General features: G+C 38.6%; 1 protein-coding gene across 1 annotated transcript; it reads right to left on the bottom strand.

Moving 5' to 3' along the window:
* Positions 1 to 12,411: 12,411 nt before the first annotated feature.
* Positions 12,412 to 13,199, bottom strand: LOC110707606 (uncharacterized mitochondrial protein AtMg00810-like). The gene is made up of 4 exons (XM_021885633.1): positions 13,024 to 13,199; positions 12,822 to 12,876; positions 12,657 to 12,741; positions 12,412 to 12,566 (listed from the first exon to the last, which is right to left on the bottom strand). The coding sequence occupies exons 1-4, from the start codon at positions 13,197 to 13,199 to the stop codon at positions 12,412 to 12,414; spliced, it is 471 nt and encodes a 156-aa protein (XP_021741325.1).
* Positions 13,200 to 20,418: the final 7,219 nt, after the last annotated feature.

Below are 20,418 nucleotides of genomic sequence, written 5' to 3' on the forward strand. Positions count from 1 at the left end.
TTAACATGCGAATTTTTATCCTCTTTAAATGTGGTTCAGTCAAATAATGTCCCTAATTTGCATTTCCGGTTGAATAATAGAAATGTTAATTTAACCTACGTAGAATGTGCAAATTTGTTTGAACTTGATCCTCTTCCCCCCACCCAATGGCATGAATATTATAAGGCCGATGATATTTATCTTGCATTGTCGGGCAAACCTTGCCCAAATTCACAACATGCTAGCGCACTCCCTTTCCACAACCCCGTCGCTAAAATCTTCCAAAGATTTTCGGGGACTTGTTTTCTAGCTCGTCATGAACCTCACAAACCCCAAACCAACGAGCTAGCTATTCTAGGACATTATGTTTATTGGTACGGGAAATTGAACATTGCTAGATACATTATTACCCATTTGAGTAGGCACGCCAATGCCTGTAGTTACAATGTCAAGACCCCTATCCATTGTGGCAGCCTAATCACTAGGACAGCGATTAAGAAGGCGGGGTTTAATGAGTCTAGATACGAGGGTTTGACCAACTGTGGGGGGGGATACTCTTATAAACTTGCTGTAATTCCAATTTTTGAATTAGGTTAAACTTAACCGTAGCAAAGTCCTAGAGTGGCATGTAACGGTAGGGAAGGATTACATTCCCGTTTTCCCTCTTCCTAACCCCAAGCTGACTGCCTTTCCCACGGGCAAGATTCTTACACTTATGATATTCTAGTTGCCTATGCCCAGGGAAGGGCACAACCCCAACCACGTGCACCCACACCACCACAACCACACCCTAAGGTACCACTACCACCACCCCATGTGCCTCAGCCACCCCTACACCAGCCTAGGCCAGACCCCGAGACCATTTGGGACCTACAGAGTATAAGTCTGGCTATAGGTAGGATAGAGGAGACTCATGGGGAGCTTAGGGCACAGGTAGGTGACATTAGGAGGCTAGTTGGTTTGCAACTTTGAGTAATGTTTATATGATTCACTATTATGAACGTTGAGGAGGACGAAGGCATTTGTTCTTAGGTAGCCTTTAGATGATTTTAGATACTTCCCTTCTTGTTACCCATGTTGTTGCCTTGACTTTTTATTGTTTATTAGCCACATTACAAGCCGATTTTAGCCCATTGGTTACTAGTCCCAAGCTTGGCTTGGGGGAGCTATTAGTGAGTGAGGTGAAGGAGTTTGTGGTGTGCTTACTATTTGCACAATTGGGTGGTGTTGAGAAGTTGTTTGTTCTTGATTGTGGTTTATTTTGATGATTGTTGAAAGATGATTCTCTTGAGAAAATAAAGCATGATGTTGAAAAAAAGAAGTTTAAGAAAGAAGAATGAAAAGAAAAGTAAGTGAACTTCGAAAAAAGTTCAAGAAAAAAAAAGAGCAAAAGGAAAATTTATGTGATGTTCAAATGTTATAAGAGAAGGTTGTTCAAAAGAACAAGAAATTTTGAAAGAAATCAAGTGTTAAAGAGTTCCAAAGTTTGTTTGATTCGCTCAAGTTCTTAATTATTATATTTTTTATGAGCGAGATTGTAAGAGTTGGGAATTGTTGATATAATTGGTCGTTTGGTGAATATTTGGTTAAGTTGAGTTGTGTTGGAGATGATTTATTTGGTCATTATCTATTTTGACCTTGGTTTTGATTATTAGGATTGGCTCCCTAAAGCATGGCTTTTCTCTCACATTTTCCCAAATATTTCGTACCCTTTTACCCTAGCCTTACATTACAAGTTTTGAAGACCTTCCGACCTTTGTGCATAGAGTTGTGTGAATGTGAAATTAGTTGTTTTTCAATGCAAAGAATGATTTGACATATTTCGAGTCGACTATTAGGTTGAGTGTTTGTCTTTTAAACACACGAGTTTTGTGAGTTTGGGAGGGCATTGTTCACATATAAGGGGTTGAGATGGAGAGCGATTGAGTACATCTTTTACTCGCCACATAAATGAGAGTTAAGTGTGTGAGCACTAGCCTTGAATTCCATATGCTCATGTGATTTGCTCTATTTGACAATTGTTAGGAAAGATGAGTAGTTGGATGAATTTGATTGGTTGATTTTGATGCATACTTGTTGGATTTGCCTTGAATTGGTTATATTTGGTTTTAATTGATTTTGGGGTGAAGTATGTTTTATTTGTTCATTGATGAGCCTTTTGCTTCGAGACAAGCAAAGGTTTAGCTTGGGGGAGTTTGATATGTTCATTTTATATAGTGTTTTACCCCTGTCCCTTGGTCATATTTAGGAGTATTTTTGGCTCTTCGGAGTCACTTTTATTACTAATATGCGGTTTCTAGTGCTTTCGTAGATTTGATATTGTTTTATAGGAAATTGTAGATTTGGAGCATTTTCCCGGACTTATGATAAGCCACTACGAGCATTGGAGAATTATGACCATATTTTGTAGCCCAAGACCGGTTAGAGTCATAAAATCGGTGATTAAGGGCTCGGCAAAGAAGAGGACGAGGTAATGGACCAAGTATTCAAGACCCAAGGTGGAAAACTCGGAATTGGGCCAAGAGAAGTAGCCCAAATTGAAGTCCATGTCTGTCCGGGAGCTCGCCCGACCGGGTGGGTGCCTCGCCCTAAGGCACGTCTGGTCGGGCGAGGTAGAAGGAAAAAACGCGCCCTTCGCCCTGTCTCGCGCCCAACCGGGCGCGAGTGAAGATCCAATAGTTAAAAAGGCGCGCCCGACCGGGCGCGTGTTTTTGAGGGTGTTTTGACGATTTAATTTGTTTTTTTTTTTAATTAGGATTTTTGGTGCTTAAGTATAAAAACGTTTTTAATCTAGATACGATGACATCTTTTTCATTACTTAATTTCTAGATTTTAGTTTTAAGCTTTTGGTTAATACTCTTGTTTTCTCTCTCTACACTTTGAGTTCATGCAATTCATTATTTCCATTCATTTTGGTAACGATTTCTTCCCCCTTATTTTTAGTAATTAATTGCTTTGATTAATTATGTCTATTTTATTTGCTTTGTTTGGTTTAGATTTAAACGTGTGAGTAGTTTATTTTCTAGGGTTGTGGGGATCCATAAATAATATGAAGGGGAAATTTATTATTGTTGATTGTCATTGCTTGATTGATTTCCTATTGATTGATTTAATGCTATGAAATTGGATTAGGCCTGGTTTAATTGTATGAGTTAATTAATTCGAGATTCGAGAGATGAGAATTGATGTTTAGGCTTAGTTTCAATAGGCAGGTTAATTTATAATGGTTAAGTCAAGAGATGTGATTTAATACCGGTAGATTAAATTGTAATACTTAACGAAAGCCCTTTATGATCTGATTAATTGATGCATTGATAATTGATTGTTGTGTTTTACCCTGGAATATTATTTATTGGTGAACCTATACCCTAGGCTTTGATTTATTGATTTCCTCCCTTATTCAATTTGCTTTAGTTTATTTATTTTCCTTAGTTTAATTCTCACCAAAATAATTTTGCTACTTAATAGTTTAGATTATATTAATTATTTAGGAATAGGAAGACTTGTTTCCCTGTGGATTCGACCCTACTTCCCTATCTACTTCCCTATCTACTTCCCTATCTATTTTAGTTAGAGGACTTGTTTCCCTGTGTGTCACAAAATCATGAAGTTTTACCGAAGGAAATTTTTGTCTCATGCCTTTTCCCATCTCATTAGTAGTTTCACGCTGCTCATTTCTAATAAATCATTGTTGGGTATTCCCAATACCCAAGATGGGTATTTACAGGGAAATGCCCCCGAGAATTTCCATCAACTTTCCAGGTGGGAGAGTTGGTGAAATGTCAAAATGAATGAATTAATTTAATTTTAAATTAAATCAAATAACCATTTAATTAGCAAACAACATGTGTCACAAGGGAAGGGGAGGGTAGGTGAGGACCACAAGGAGGACCACATGGTCTCCTTGCTCCCCAAGCAAGACCCTTCCCAAACTGGGTCCAATGAGCCATGGCCAGCTGGCACTCATCCTTGGGCACGAAGGCGTGCCTTGCTGGCGGCCAAGCCTTGCCTTGCGACAAGGACCTCGGCTAGCAATGCTAGCCTACCTAGCCTAGGCCATTGCGAGGCTAGGATTTTCGCGCGCGTTGCCTTGTTTTTTGACTTATTTCTTGTCTCGTCGATTACGTAATTGACTCGACGTTCGACGCTTGGCCTCGACGCTCTAAGCTCAAAATCTGACGTCTTAGTTCCCAAAATCTCTATAGACTTATTTAATCCTTCGGATTATTTCGTCGCCTTGGTTCGGTTACACGATCGGGTGTGACCCGAAGGGTTCAGTCAAGAGCAAGCTGTAATATTAATTATAGATTAATAATATTGATCGGAAGCAGCCTCCAACTAGGCATTCCGATCACTTGACCTCACTAAATAATTAGCTTTCCTAATTAATTCCGAACCCTCTATCGGAATATATAATTCACTTATTTGAAGGACATCATTCCTTTCAATCTCCCACCTGTTCTTCCAGACAAGTGTGCTATAAGTTAATGCCTCTTCATGAACTATAAGGTAAGATTCTTCATCATCCTTATTACGTCCAGAAGTGTTTCTCGATTTCCGAGTTCGACTGTCAATAAGTAGATGATTTCTAAAATCAATCTGAGCACGGCCATGCATTTTCACAGTCTCGCTCTTCGAGAGGCCTTGTAAACAACAAAGACATGTTCCCTATTGTTAATAGGGGGACATTCCCAGTCTTGCATTGTTGGCTTCCCTTACTAAGAGTCCCTAGCTGCCCGAGTGTTGCCTTATAATCCCCTTGTACGGCAGACATTTGACAACATAAAAACGGACTAATTCTCAAACAAGAGAACTTACAATACTCATGGTTGAGGAAATAGGTTTCGATAGCCATAATGAGTAATATACTTATGACGATAGTTAAATATCTTAAAGTATTCTCATAGGTTGATCCGGTATAGTTCCAAACTAATACCTGTGCAAATGATTCATGACATTCATATCCTTGTAGAACAAGAAACGGTGCTATAAATCATACTACACACTAATCTCTCGCGGTCATTAAACGTCCATCTTTCAAATGACTTTGATTAGGGATATTTTCGATTAGATATTCAATGTTCACTTAATAGGTGTTTCTTTATCCAAGACATTGTCTTGATACCCTATTTTGAATATTTTCAAATCGAATGGACTCATTATTTAATTCTAAATCACAATTAAATAGAAATGGAATAATAATTTGCGGAAAAATTAAGTTACTCTATAAATGAATGGTTTAACGTAGTGTTTTACATCAAGATCTCCAAAACTATATTAAAACACATAAACTAGGAAATTAAAGCCAATCTTTGATATGCCTAATTTCCATTGCCTCAACGTGCTTGTTGCGTTTCACTTGAGGCAAAGGTTTAGTGAGTGGATTGGCTACATTGTCGTCCGTTCCAATCTTACAAATTCTGATTTCACCCTCGGTTTTCCATTCCCTTATCATGTGAAATTGCCTCATGACGTGTTTGACTTTCAGATGTTCCCTTGGCTCCCTAGCCTGAGCAATAGCTCCACTATTATCACAATAGAGGTATATTGGTCCCTTTATTGAGGGTACAACACCAAGTGCACCAACAAACTTACGAATCCAAACTACTTTCTTAGCTGCTTCAGACGCTGCCAAGTATTCGGTTTCAGTTGTATAATCTGCAGTCGTGCTTTGCTTAGCATTCTTCCAACTGAACGCTCCTCCATTAAGACAAAATATGTATCCTGATTGCGACTTGAAGTTGTCTCTGTCATTTTGGAAGCTTTCGTCGGTATAACCTTCAACAACCAAATCCTTACTTCCACCATAGACCAGAAATTTATCCTTGTTCCTTTTCAGGTACTTTAGGATATTCTTATCCGCAGTCCAATGTGCCTCTCCTAGGTCTGATTGGTATCTGAAGGAAGTGTCCTCGATCAAGCATAGCAATTACTAAATATAACATAGGATTAATTAAGGAGATTATTAATTCGGTTATTTTAGGGGTCGTAGTGTTTTGCTAGAAACCAACTACGATCTAGAAGCTTATTCTGTAATGGTCTTGCTACTAATTACAACCGGATCCTATAAGGCCACACATATAAACACGAGATGATCAAAGCACACTAAGCCCAACAAAGGTCTAAGTGGCCGGTCAAGAGAAGTTATTAGGGGAGTAGGGTTTGCAATCTTATAACCTAATTTCTATTATATATTAGGTTGTATATTATGTGTGAGATACATAATAATTAAGAGTGAATACAACCCTAACACTTCTCATAGCCATATCCCATATAAAGTAAGAGAGTGAAAAGTTTCTTCCTTCTTCTGTACTAAGCATACGTGGGGATCTTTCTCGGGTTTGTGGACCGCGTAGAGGAATCACAATTAGGGTTCTTGATCTCTAACGGGAGGCTATCAAAGGCTAAAAGGGAGTACACGCATCAAAGGTATATCTAACTCCTATTAAGTGATTCATATTGATTATATGCATGAGATCCTGTTTTAGATGTTTAGGAAGTGTTCCTTAAATTCCGCTATCGTATCTTATATGTTACTACAGTATCGGCTCGTAGCACTCAAGGCGTACGATACATCTGGCCTTGTACATATCATGGCATACATGATAGATCCAATTAGCAAAGCATATGGAATCTGACTCATCCTTTCTCGATCATTAGGTGTCTTCGAACAATGTTTCTTGCTGAGAGTTATGCCATAAGACATGGGTAGGTGGCCTATCTTGGCTTCCACCATGTTGAATCGTGCCAATACCTTTTCAGTATAAGTACTTTGGTTCAATTCAATCATCCTCTTAGATCCATCCTTATAGATCTTGATGCCCAATATGTACTGTGCCTCTCCCAAATCCTTAGTTGAAAAACACTTTCCAAGCCAAGTCTTTACAAACTCCAGCATTGGAATGCTGTTTCCAATGTGCAATATGTCATCGACATATAAGACAAGGTATGCGATGTCACTCCCACTGACCTTCTTGTAAACACAAGACTCATCTGGATTCTTGATAAAACCAAACTTACTGATGGCTTCATCGAATCGCAGATTCCAACTCCTGCTTGCCTGCTTTAATCCATAAATGGACTTCTTAAGCTTGCATACCTTCCCAACATTGTTTGGATCTACAAAACCTTTGGGCTATGTCATGTACACAGTTTCTTCCAAAATCCTATTGAGGAAGGCGGTTTTGACATTCATTTTCTATATTTCATAATTGTAGTATGCGGCAATTGGTAGGATAATCCGAACGGACTTAAGCATGGAAAATGGCGAAAAGGTTTCATCATAATCAACGCCGTGAATTTGCCTGTAACCTTTTGCCACCAATCCACCTTTGTATACATATACATTTTCATCTTTGTCGGTTGTCAACTTGAAAATCCATTTGCATCCAATAGGTGTATAACCTTCGGGAAAATAAACCAAGTCCCATACTTGATTTTCAAACATGGAGTCCATCTCGGATTTCATGGCTTCTTACCATTTTGCAGAGTCGGTGCTCATCATAGCTTGTTTGTATGTCGCTGGCTCATCTTCATCCATAACTAGGATGTCTTGATTCTCAGTTAAGATAACATCGAGGTATCTGTCTGGTTGAGATCTTTGCCTTTGCGACCTATGCAAGGTAATAGATTGAGCATTTTCATTGTCGGTTTGACTCTGACTATTATCAACAGCTGCTTCCAAAGCACTTTGATTTTGTCAGGTTGACTTTGTTGCTCATCTTCTCGAACTTCATCAAGTTCGATTTTTCTCCCACTTGTCATTTTGGAAAGATGATCCTTTTCCAAAAAGACACCATCTCGAGCAACAAATACTTTGTTCTCAAATTGGTAATAGAAGTAATACCCCTTTGTTTCTTTTGGATACCCCACAAAGAAACATTTGTCTGATTTTGGTGCAAGTTTGTCGAATATAAGTCTTTTGACACATGCTTCGCAACCCCAAATCTTAAGAAATAGTAATCGTGGAGGTTTCTTCGTCCATAATTCATATGAAGTCTTTTCGAAAGCTTTAGATGGAGCGCGGTTCCGTGTTAGTGCCGCGGTTTGAAGTGCGTGTCCCCAAAAAGAGATAGGATGATCGGTAAGACCCATCATGGATCGAACCATGTCTAACAGAGATTGATTTCTCCTCTCGGACACTCCGTTCCATTGTGGAGTTTCGGGAGGTTTCAATTATGAGAGAATACCATGTTCTTTCAGATGGTCGTCGAATTCGTAGCTTAAATACTCGCCACCTTGATCCGATCAAAGGGCTTTTATTTTCTTGCCAAGCTAATTTTCCACTTCACTCTGAAATTGTTTGAACTTTTCAAAGGATTTAGATTTTTGCGACATTAGATAGACATAGCCATATCTACTATAGTCGTTCGTGAACGTGATAAAATAGCGATAACTATTTCTTGCGGTTGTGCTCATTGGTCCGTATACATCCGTGTGTATGAGTCCTAATAAGTCACTAGCTCTTTCTCCTAACTTGGAGACTGGCTGTTTTATCATCTTGCCAAGTAGACATCCTTCGCAGTTTTCAAACAATTCCAAGTCAAATGAATCAAGAATCCCTTCATGAAGAAGTTTCTTGATGCGTTTGATGTTTATGTGGCCAAGACAACAATGCCACAAGTAGGTTTGATTCGACTCAATGGTCTTAACCCTTTTGGTGGTATCATTAACGTTATAAACTTGTTTGTCTAATACATTTTAAGAAAAGGTGTAATTCCATAAAACATATAAGCAAGACATTTAAAACAACCATTGTTAGAGTCTTGTGATCAAAGAAACCCGGTGTCCAAAGCCAAAGATCAAAGTATGTTCAATGGTAAGCGAAATAAAACAAAAATAGTTCTATTACAAGTCAAAGACAAACAATGTGCCTACAAACACGACGGAAAGACCATCTTCATCATCCGATTGTAGTTGCACATCCATTTGTGAAGCTCTCTCACATGATCCCTGAAATAGGAACATAAAGTGAGTCATATATGGTATCCAATACCTATGAATTGCTTATACCCAAGTGATAGGTTATAATGAAGATACTTGAGGAGGATGGAACATTCCCCTATTCCTCATCTTCTCAGAAGACTTTGCATTCCCTTTTGTAGTGGCCTTGCTCACTACAATAGAAGCATCGCATCTTTGCTTTGTTCTTGAACTCCTTCTTTGCTCTCAAGGAAATCCTAGTAGCCCCACGAGAGTCGGCCTTATGAAGCTCTTGAGCCACCTCAATTAATGAGTGTTTCTCCTTTTTGGCCATTAAGTGCATTCTAAATGCATCAAAGCCTTAGTGGAGTGAGCTTATTAGTAGCATATGAGCCGCTATTTCATCTTCTAATCCCATACCAAGAAGCTCCATATGCTTGAAGAGCCTTGTCATTCTAAGCACATGAGGTTGAAGGGGCATACCAGGCCTAAGTCTAGCATTGTAGACCTTAGTCCATACTTGGTATCTTTCTTTGGCTAGACAACCTTCCTCCGAGGCCTTGATCTTCATCTTCACAAATGACATAGTCAAGTTATTAACATTCAAGTCCCTAGTCTCGGGAGACATTGTGACAAGCTCCTTAAGAATATTAACAAGCATGTCCGAAAGGTATGAGGTGAACCTCCTCTTCTAATCCTCCGGAAGGGAGTTCCTCATCAATTTTGTGACCTTATCACAATCCAAGGACCAATTTTCATGAGTCTCATCACTCATGATTCCCTCAGAGAAGAATCTCAGAATGGGAGTGTCCAAAATGTACTCCATGGAACAATTCCGTGGAGTTTTCCGGAGTTCCTTTTCCCATTCCTTAAAGTTGACTAAATTCAGATTAAATGCCAACTTCTCCGGGAGTTGCGGGTGCATGTTGTTGTCGGTTGCAGACATTTTACTACAAATGAAAGAATTTGCAATGAAAACCATTCATAAAACCAATAAGCTTGATATTTAAAGCATACGTGCAAACTCTCAATCTTATTAAGCGCTTTATCCACACATTAAAATTTGTCCCTTGTAGGCGAGAATAAAACGATTCCAAGACCCCAAAAATCAAAAAGTGATTAAGCATGCTTTGGCTTGTCTTAACACTTAATATTTTAAGGTAAGAAATCTTATTGCTAATAGCTCTAAGCTATTTTTGGTTTGATAAAACGTCGCATCTAATGCTTTCTTGACGTTTATCTCCATTGCCACGACATCAAAGGACTCCTTACCGATATTGTTGAGTTTAACCAAAACTAACGTGTATACCTAGTATACCTTACTTCTCTAGGAGAGTGGTAATGCCTTGCTTTGGCATAGCCCATTACCTACTTTCAAAGTTTCGGTAAGTGTTATTTTGGAATGGCAGATTTTAACTCAATTTTATAGGGACCTAGGGTTTCTATGTTGGTTGATTTAAGTGAACTAATTAATCATTCAACATTCGAAATCCTAAACATGCATCTAGAATTGCAATTATATATAAGCAATATATATAAGGCATAAATAAAGATGCATTGGCAAACTTGCTTGAGCCCCTTGAAACTTGAAGCATCCAATCTTTAAAGGCCTTCATTGCACCTTCTTGGCTTCGTCTTCTTAGACGCCGTCTTTGAGACATCACTACCAATAATTCAACTACTAGAAAGACTAGGACTTATCTAAATAATTTAAGTACAAAAATACTTAACGGCACGCAATCCGTATTTAGAATTACAAAAATACAAAACAGAACACAGTCCGTATTTACTATCCCAGTCATGCCATACTAGTTGCCATTTTGTAAAACCTGCATTAGAACATCTACAATATTCCATTCATCCATTCACTTCTAAAGTGAATGGCCCATGCATTTTACAAAAAAAAAAAATTCAAGCAACAATACAAAACATTGTATCAATACGAGTGCATACTAGTTACTAACTTAGGTGGTTAATCCGATTAACACGCCTAATTAAAACTAGTCAAGTGTTTATCCGATTATGTGAACTAACGCAATATCATAAGCACAATTAAGGCTAATATAAGCTCAAAGCGATTAATGAAGCTCCCACTAAATTCCACATCCAACTTAATTGAAAATTAATCCAATTAAAATTAATTAAGCCGATCAAAATTTTGTCAAAACATGTAAGTACGTGAAAAACTGAGGCCTAGCCCCGTTTTAATTAAAACCGCAAAATAGCAAAACCCCCAAGGTCGAGTGCCTAGCATCCAAGCCAAAGGGCTAGGGTTTCTAGGCACCCTTAGCCAATAATCGCGTGTGGGTGCTGGCACGCATAGCTAGCAGCGCATGGCACACTTGCTGGCACCAGCAGCCTCGCAGCATGCTTCACACGCGTGCACGCTGCTGGCACTGGCAGTGTGTTGATGTGCCTGCTAGAAGGCTGGCTTGCCACACCCTCCGCGCATCTCTCCGCATCAGCTCGCACACACTCGCACACCATTCACGCACCTGGCTCAGCAGCAACATGCGGGCTGCGCAAGCAGCCCTGCCGGCCGAGCCTTGGTGCTCGAGACTATTGCTTCGATTTCACTTTGTGTGCTTCGGGATTTTATTTTGAATTTTTGTGTGACTTTAAATTAATTCTAAATTGGATTTTAGAACTAATATTGAGCAATTTTGAAATTTAAAACAAGTCTAACTTAATTAAATTCAATTTTAGTGCACGAACCAAAATTAATTCAAGAACCATTCTTTTAATAATTTTAGCTCAACTTGATGCATCAAAATTGAGGGCTAGTCTCATAATTAATTTAACCAACATAAATTAATAATGAGATTTAACAAAAATAGTTTAATAAATAAACAATCATCCAATGAAATAATTTATCCAACACTTGCTCATGCACATTTGAACATTACAACCTTCTAATATGAAGAGTAATGATATTTCAAGCACAAGTATGTACATTTAAGATTTTAAAGGAAACCTAGTGCGATAAGGATACAAATTATACATAAAATGTATTCTACTCTGCGACAAATATTATCATAAATAAATATCTAACACACCCCGTAGTCATAGCGGGAGGAGGTCGTACGCTAAGACTAGATCTAAACTCTAAAAATAAGTCTCGTGGAAAGCTTTTGTGATAATGTTCGCAAACTGATATCTGGAAGGAACATGTAGAACCCGAACGTGACCCAATGCAACCTTTTCTCGAACAAAATGAATATCCATCTCCACATGTTTGGTGCGTTGGTGTTGTACCGGGTTGCTAGAAAGGTAGATAGAGCTGACATTATCACAATAAACAATAGTAGCCTAACGAAGAGGACAATGTAGCTCCAATAAAAGATTACGAAGCCAAAAAGCCTCAGAGACAACCTTTGCGACACCTCGATATTCTGTTTCTGCACTCGATTTAGATAATGTAGGTTGACGCTTAGATGACCAAGAGACGAGGTTGTCCCTAAGAAAGCAGCAATAACTTGATGTGGAACGACGGGTGTCAGGACAACCTCCCTAGTCAGCGTCAATGTAAGTAATCAAACGAGTAGAAGCAGACGGATATAAATATAAGACATCATCAATGGTGCCCTGAACATAGCGCATAATGCGCTTTAAAGCATCATAATGAGATTTCCTGGGATCATGCATAAAAAGACACACCTGTTGCACTGCATAGGCAATATTAGGCCTAGTGAAAGTAAGGTACTAAAGAGCATCTACTAAACTGCGATACAAAATGGGATCCCAAAATGGTGAACCTGCATCTACACTAAGTTTGGACTCAGTGTCAACTGTAGTAGCTGCAGGTTTACAAGAGCCTATACCTGCACGCTCTAAAATCTCCTGTGTATACTATTGCTGAGAAAGTAGTAAATAAGAAGGAGTACGGGTCACCGCAATCCCTAAAAATAACTTAGAGAGACAAAATTAGACATAGGAAACTCAGTTTGCAACTCAGATATGATCTTCTCTCGCAACCTGTCAGAACGAGTGGCTAATATAATGTCATCAACATAAAGAAGCAAATATGTCATATCATCACCTTGTCAAAATGTCAAAAGAGAGTTGTCACTTTTAGCAATGACAAAACCCAATATGACCAAAAAATTTGTAAAGCGCTGGTACCAAGCTTTAGGAGCTTGCTTCAACCCATATAGACCCTTGCGAAGTCGACACACATAGCAGGGTGCTCTCCGATCAACAAAACCCGGAGATTGATGGATATAAATAGTTTCCTTCGAATCATCATGTAAAAAGGCATTTTTGACATCTAATCGATGAATCGACCACTTTTTAGCCATAGGTAAGCTGAGAATAGTACGAATAGTGGCTGGTTAAACTACCGGACTGAAAGTCTCATCATAATCTACACCAAATTCTTGCGTCCTGCCATCACAAACAAGACGAACTTTGTGCCTTTCAAGGTCACCATTGGACTTGTACTTGTGCTTAAATAACCACATACAATTGACAATGTTCACCCCCATAAGCCGGCCTAGGTACCCTATCCCAAGTCCCTGTTTTAATAAGAGCATCAAATTCATCTTGCATCGCCGCATTCTAGTTAGGGTCATTAGCAACATTTTTATATGTATTTGGTAGCAGTAATTCATGTGAAGCGATGGTCATATTGGCAGAGTTATATTTGGGGTTCAGTTTATATATCCCGTGTTGACTACGAGGCACACGAGGAGAGGGAGGAGGGGGTGAGTGTATGGAATGGGCATAATGCCTCACAAATCAGATAAACTCGGGAAAAATGAAAATTATAAAAAAGAGTAGTAAAAAAAACGTACATGACTGTAGACACTTGATTGCGTTTCCCCAAAAACCAAACCCAGTGATGAGTACCTTTCATGTTTTGATTAACGAGTTCGGTGAAGAGTTGAAGCGTCTCGCAAAGTTCCTATAGACCTTGACCATATTTCTAACCTTACCTAAAATGTTTAAACCCAAAATCATTCATTTCATGTCCTTAAAATCATTCATTTCGTGTCCAAATCATAAAAAAGTCCAAACCAGATTATTTTGGTCCATGTTCCTAGTACAATTATTATTTAGTTTGATGGGGCTTGAAAAGATCTTTCCAACAATATATTATAAGCCCAAATCCGAGTTAAAATGAAGAAGGAGCATGAGTTAGATTTGGAGATGGATCACTTGCGGGCTGAGATTGATGAAATAATGGAAGAGGAAAAGAAGCTTTAGGACAATAGGGCCTTAGTAGAGAAAACTCTCCGAGCGACGAGAAGAAAAGAAGAAAATGATGCGCCAGATATCTGAGAGTGCTTCATTGGTGCAAGAATCTTTATCTTAGTTTGATCATCATGACAATCAAGTGGATCCGATGAACAAGTGCAAGGCTTTGTTATATGAGGTCAAACACAAGGCTGTAATTGAGAGATTTCTTCATTTGCAAACAATATATTTCTAAGTTTCATTTGTCAAAAGCCTCCAATGATGGATGCTTTTGTTGTATAACTTTATATTCACTACAAGAAAACTTTTTTAACAATGATAAAAATCGTTGCTAAAAACTAATTATCGTTGCAAAAAACGCCTTTCAAAACGACAATTATCATTGCAAGGTCATTACGAGTGTGGAGCGTCACAAAAAATGGGAGCAACGACTATCATCATTGCTAAAGATATAGTTTTCACAACGACAATTCTCGTTGCCATAACTTTGTCGTTATCTATCATACATAGTGTTATTAACCATATGGAATATATTCATAGAAGTAACAATTGTCGTTGTTAAAGATATGTTTTGCAGCGACAAATAATGTCGTTGCAAATGTTATTTATTTAGCTACGATGAAAGTCGTTGCGAAACATGATTTTATTTTTTAAAAAAATATTAATGGTTGAACTCGGCTTGCATATGTATTACCTTCAAAATAGTAGATATTATTACATTGTTGAATAATCTGTGGAAAATTCTATACACTACATATTTACCTCTATCTAGATGTTATAACTAAATACTACTAACTTAACCTCTCAAAGAAAATCAATTCAAAAAATGAAGTGATATACATCAAAACCACTGTAGAATTACCAAAATTTACCAACCAAAGTTAACATGCACCAAGAGATAAGCTTATGTCATGTCAACGCTGTTGATACTCTAATTGTTGTCATTTGACAAGACAAGATAATAAGCCAAGCTAATTCTCTGATGGTTATGACACAAATATTTGCATCATATTAGATTAGAATAAATTGGATTTTAACACCACACAAATGTCTGAAAATGTTTTTTAACACCCCCCAAAAAAAAACTTTTATTTTAACACCACCAAAATTTTTAAAAATTAGAAGTTACCACCAGTTAACGGTTTCTGTGACGGAAAAATGACGTGGGTCCCACAATTATGGTTTTAACTCCAACTTTTCACCCAGCAAAACCGCCAAAACACGAACCTTCTTCCTTCATTGAATTCTCACCAACCATCTTCTTTGAATTCTCTTTGAACCACCATTGATTTCGCATTGTAACCTAAATTGTGTGCTGAAGAGTGCAGTGTAGGAAGGAGCTGTCAACATTGGTGAAGATTAGGTCAGTAGTGTTTCGTCACCAATCTTCATCGACTAGAAAAGGGCGAAAGTTGGTGGAAATCTGACAGCAACGAAGGTAATTTTTTGTTTTTTTGACTTTTGATAGCAATTTCGTCTGCTATTGGTGCTTTATTGATGTCAAAATTGAAATATTGTTCTAAATTAGGGTCAATTTTGGCAACAGAGTAGAAAACCCTTAAAAAATCAATTTCTGCAATTGACTATGCGACTTAGGTTAATTGGAGTGCTTAATTGCAATTAGAGGTTAAATAAAGTGGTTTAATTTATTGTTTATTAACTGTGCATGTGTGATTTGTTTATTAATGTAACTTATGTTACTGAGAACCTAAATTGGGATTCAATTGTTTAGTTTCAATTGTTATGAATGTTGGAATTAGAGCTTTGTACTGTATGTTTGGCACTTGTGTTGTTTATTCGTAATGTGCATGTATTGATACATGGCTTTTAATATGGTAGGTAATAGGTGACAATGATAGTATGGTTGACATCTACCTTAGGGTGGGAGGTGATTTTGTCCCTAAAAGAGTTAGCAAAGACAGACAGCTGATGTGTTGGTGTGGTGGTTGGTGTTACTGGAAGAGGAAAGTCCAGGTTTCTAAGGTGGATGTGCATTTGATTAGAACAGCTGCAATTCATGGTTTTGTTAGTGGTGATATGGCTGTGCCTATGCATTACAGGTGTTGGTATAGGCAAAAGGGGAAAACCTTTAACACTGGGAAAATGGAACTAGTTAATAGTGAAGAAGTTAAGGGCCTTTTAGAGACAGTAAATGCAGAGGGGTATGTTGAAGTCTTTGTAACAGCAGAAGCTCCTACTAAGCCCATAAAGGAGGCCCAACCCAATCCACCAAAGACAAATAAAAAAAAGGGCAAGAAAGTAGGAAGTTCAACTACTGTGAGTGTTAAGAGGAGCCCTAGGTTTAAGAAGGTAGACACTGAACATAGGGAGGAGAGTCCACCTAGGGATATATTTCTCACAAAGAAAGGGAAAGAGAAGGTAGCAGAAGTAGGAGCTTCTAGTTTTGCAAATACAGAGGTGAAGTTGAAAGGGAAAGCCTCAGCTAAGGCTAAAGTCTTGAGGTTTGATGATGAGGAAGATGATGGAGGTGAAGGATCTGGTTATTCAAGTTCTGATTTGAGTGATGAGGGCCAGGATTAGGAACCTGGTGAAGAAGAATATGATGAAAGGGGATGAGGAATGGTATATTGAAGGGTCAAAGGAGATCTTGGACAAGGTGAACAAGAGCCTTAGGAAAGGTTTGGGGAGTGAAATAGATGTGGGAGTTGGTAAAGATAAGAGGGTAGAGTTGAGGGATGACTTGGATGTTGGAAAACTGAAGGTGAATCCCGAGGCTGGTGGTGATTCAGATGATTCAAGAAGTTTGTGTGGATCTGATGAGGAAGAGGACTCTGCTCCATGGTTTAATGCTGCTCTGGACTTTGACAACCCAATCCAGTTGAAGTTAAATCAGAAATTCAGCAATTCTTCAGTCTTAAGGAGGGCCTTAAGACTTCATGCCATTGAAAACAGGTATGAGTTCTACTATTTTCATAAAGATGGTAAAAGGATTACAATTCAGTGTAGGTATAGATGTGCATGTGAGTTCAATAACTACACCTGTAGAATGCCTGCTTGTACATGTGTGGGGGGGAGTAAAGTGTCATTTCAAGGTGTTAGCATCAAAACTTGTGAAGCAGCAAACTTGGCAAATAAAAACCTTGATATTAGACCACACCTGTTTCAGAGTGAAGAAGAACAAGATGCTTACTGCTGAATATATAGCAGAGAGGTATTTAGAAGAGTTTAGGAGTAACCCAGGTTGGAGAATTCTGGAGATTAGGGCTAGGATTTTGAATGATTTAGGAATTGAAGTGAGTTATTATAAGGCATGGTTATCTAGGTGTAGGGCAAAACTGATCATATTTGGTTCAGCTAGGGAGCAGTATGCAAGGGTGTGGGATTATGGGAAAGCTGTGATGAAGTACAACCCTGGTTCTGGGTGCAATATTGTTGTTGATGGTATTAACAGCCCAAAGCCACCCTTGTTCATGAAAATGTTCATCTGTTTAAGGCCACTGAGAGATGGCTTTGCAAAAGGTTGTAGGCCAATAATAGGGTTGGATGGTTGTCACCTCAAAGGTGCCTTTCCTGGGAAAATTCTAGTGGCAGTGACTAAGGATGGGAATAACAACTTATTTCCCCTAGCTTGGGCTACAGTGGAGATAGAAAACCAGGAAACTTGGGGTTGGTTCTTAGAATCCCTTATGGCAATGTTCACACATGATCAAGGAGTTGGGCTAACCATCATGTCTGATAGGCAGAAGGTATGCTTCTATTTCCCTTTTTAGTATTTAGGTTCAATTTTTAAGTTTCCATGTGTATGGCTTTTGACTTTGCTTTTGTCTGCATTTGGTAGGGTTTGATTAAAGCAATGGCTGATGTTATTCCCAAAGCAGAACAAAGGTTCTGTGTTAGGCATATTTGGGCTAACTTCAAGCTCAACTACACTGGATCAACCTTCAAGGAGCTATTTTTGAGAGCAGCCAGGGCTACCACTTATGTAAGTTGGTTTGCTTTTTGAAAACATAAATGCTTTTATATGCTTCATTTAACCTGAAAACATAAATGCTTATATATGCTTCATGCTTCTGTCTACATCTGTCTTGGGCTAAAGTAAATTGGTTTGCTTGGGCTATAGTAAATGCATAGTTACTTATCTTGTCTGAATATTGGTTCATGCTTCTGTCTGCATTTGTCTTTATCTGTTGTAAATGTCCTGCTTTTATATGCTTCATTTTACCTGAATAGTGGTATGCATGGTTACTTGTCTTATCTGCATGATTACTTATATTGTCTGAGTATTGGTTCATGCTTCTGTCTCCATTTGTCTGTATCTGTTATAAATGTCCTGCTTTTATACATGTTGTTCTGAACTGGTATGTCATTGCATATTGTCAGTTTGAGCATGAAATTGCCATGGAGTCTATCAAATTCCTTGATGAAGAGGCATATGACTATTTAGCTAACATTCCTACCAGTCATTGGTGTAGACATGCATTTACGCCAAACTGCAAGTCCAACATGTTGGTGAACAACATGTGTGAGACTTTCAATGCAGTGATTAGGCCTGCCAGAGATAAACCTATCTTCACCCAAATGGAATGGATGAGGAGGTATATAATGAACAGGAATAATGAAAAGTGGGAGGATTCAAAAGAAATTACACATAACTTAGTGCCATATGTGAGGCATGTTCTGGCTAGGATAGACTTTGTGGCTAGGTCCTGTGTGGTGCAACCATCAAGAGGGAATACATTTGAGGTGCAGTTGAAGGATGACCAAGTCTTGGTTGATTTGGATAAGGAGACCTGCACATGTTACCATTGGGAACTCACTGGCATTCCTTGTGTTCATGCTTATGCATGCATGTTGGATGTGAGGGGTGACATAGAGGCATATGTTGACCCATACTATTCCATGGACACATACAGGGATGCTTATGAACCAGCTGTCCAACCAATGCCTGGTCCCAAGCACTGGGAGAGAGTCAAAATAAGGGAGCCACTACCTCCTTCTGTTAAGGTGCAGCTTGGGAGACCTAAGAACAAAAAAAGAAAGCTCGAGCCAGGAGAATGTTCTATTGTAGGGGGTCATGAAAGCACAAAGAGGAAGAAACAATGTAGTAACTGTGGGGGATTTGGGCATTATTCCAAGACCTGCAAAGGACCTGCTGCACCAGCAACAGAGCTGATAAAGTCAGCAGGCAGACCCCCCGTGAACACTCCTTGGATAGTGGAGGAGAGGAAGAAGAAAGAGGTTAGGGCTGCAAAAAAGGTAACAGAAACATAACATCAAATCCCATTTGGTTTTATATATATGTACGTTTATTCACTGACTTTTTTATTTTACATCCATGTCATAAAGTGAAATTGGGGCAGGACCAAACAGCATAGCAAACAAGAAGTTTCCTCAAGAGAAAAAAGGTTGCTTTCCATTAAGCAAGCAAACACAGACGCAGTCCAGGCAGCCAAGCTCAAGTCAGCCTACCTCAAGTCAGCCTTCCTCAAGTCAGCCTGCACCACCCACAGTTCAACAACCACTCCAAAAAGGTGTTGTTACAAGGTCCAAGCTGCAAACCTTTAGCAAGTTAAACCTCACCCAGTGATGTACTCTTGATTGGTTATAATACATTGTCTCTGTGTAATATAAAATTGTGTCTGTTATGGCCTTGATTTCCATTTAAACAATTGGATACATTATTGTAGCTTTTGCATGGCTTTGATTGCCATTAAAAGAGGTTCAAGTAAGGTTCTTTTGGCAACCTGCACTTGAAGTACTTTGATCCATTTTCAATGTAGATTTGCAATGTTTTCTTTTGTCAACTTGAAGTTTTCTTGAAGTGCTTAATATGTGCATATGTGCAAGTTTAAACATTTTCAATTTAACAGCTTAATCAAGTGATAAAGAGGCTGTGTCAGATACATATATATTGGATATTTATCACTACAACAACACTCATAATTTTTCATATATATAACACTAAAACCAAAGTCATTACAACAAATTATCAAATACTACATACAACTTACTATTAAACACCCCTAACCATTAGAAAAACTACAACCAATGACAAACCAATACAAATGGCCATGCCCACCCAACCAAAACAGTTGATTGAAGACATCTTCCTTGCATTGCCCTCCCTGTTCATTCTCTTCCTGTCAGCGTTCAAGGCCTTGCATCTCATCTTCAAACTATCAACTTCATTAAGTAGGCACCTCCTTTGGCCACTGATTTCATCAACTTCCCTTTTCAATTCATTAACTTCACCCTTTAGCAGCTTCTTATCCAACAATAGGTTGTTGATAATCCCTATTTGTCAATCTGTTCCATACGGTTGATCAACCTAGTCGAAAGCTTTACAACCCCTTGTTTCTG

The sequence above is a fragment of the Chenopodium quinoa genome, unplaced genomic scaffold (genome assembly GCF_001683475.1).
Source record: "Chenopodium quinoa cultivar QQ74 unplaced genomic scaffold, ASM168347v1, whole genome shotgun sequence".
Taxonomy (NCBI): Eukaryota; Viridiplantae; Streptophyta; class Magnoliopsida; order Caryophyllales; family Amaranthaceae; genus Chenopodium; species Chenopodium quinoa.

Coding starts and splice junctions, on each gene's coding strand:
- LOC110707606 (XM_021885633.1), bottom strand. CDS start 13,199: ATGGCTAAAAAGTGGTCGATTCATCGATTAGATGTCAAAAATGCCTTT. Junction 12,877..13,023: donor AAGCAAGCTCCTAAAGCTTG/GTACCAGCGCTT, acceptor TCGTTCTGACAG/GTTGCGAGAGAAGATCATAT. Junction 12,742..12,821: donor AGTTTCCTATGTCTAATTTT/GTCTCTCTAAGT, acceptor TAGTATACACAG/GAGATTTTAGAGCGTGCAGG.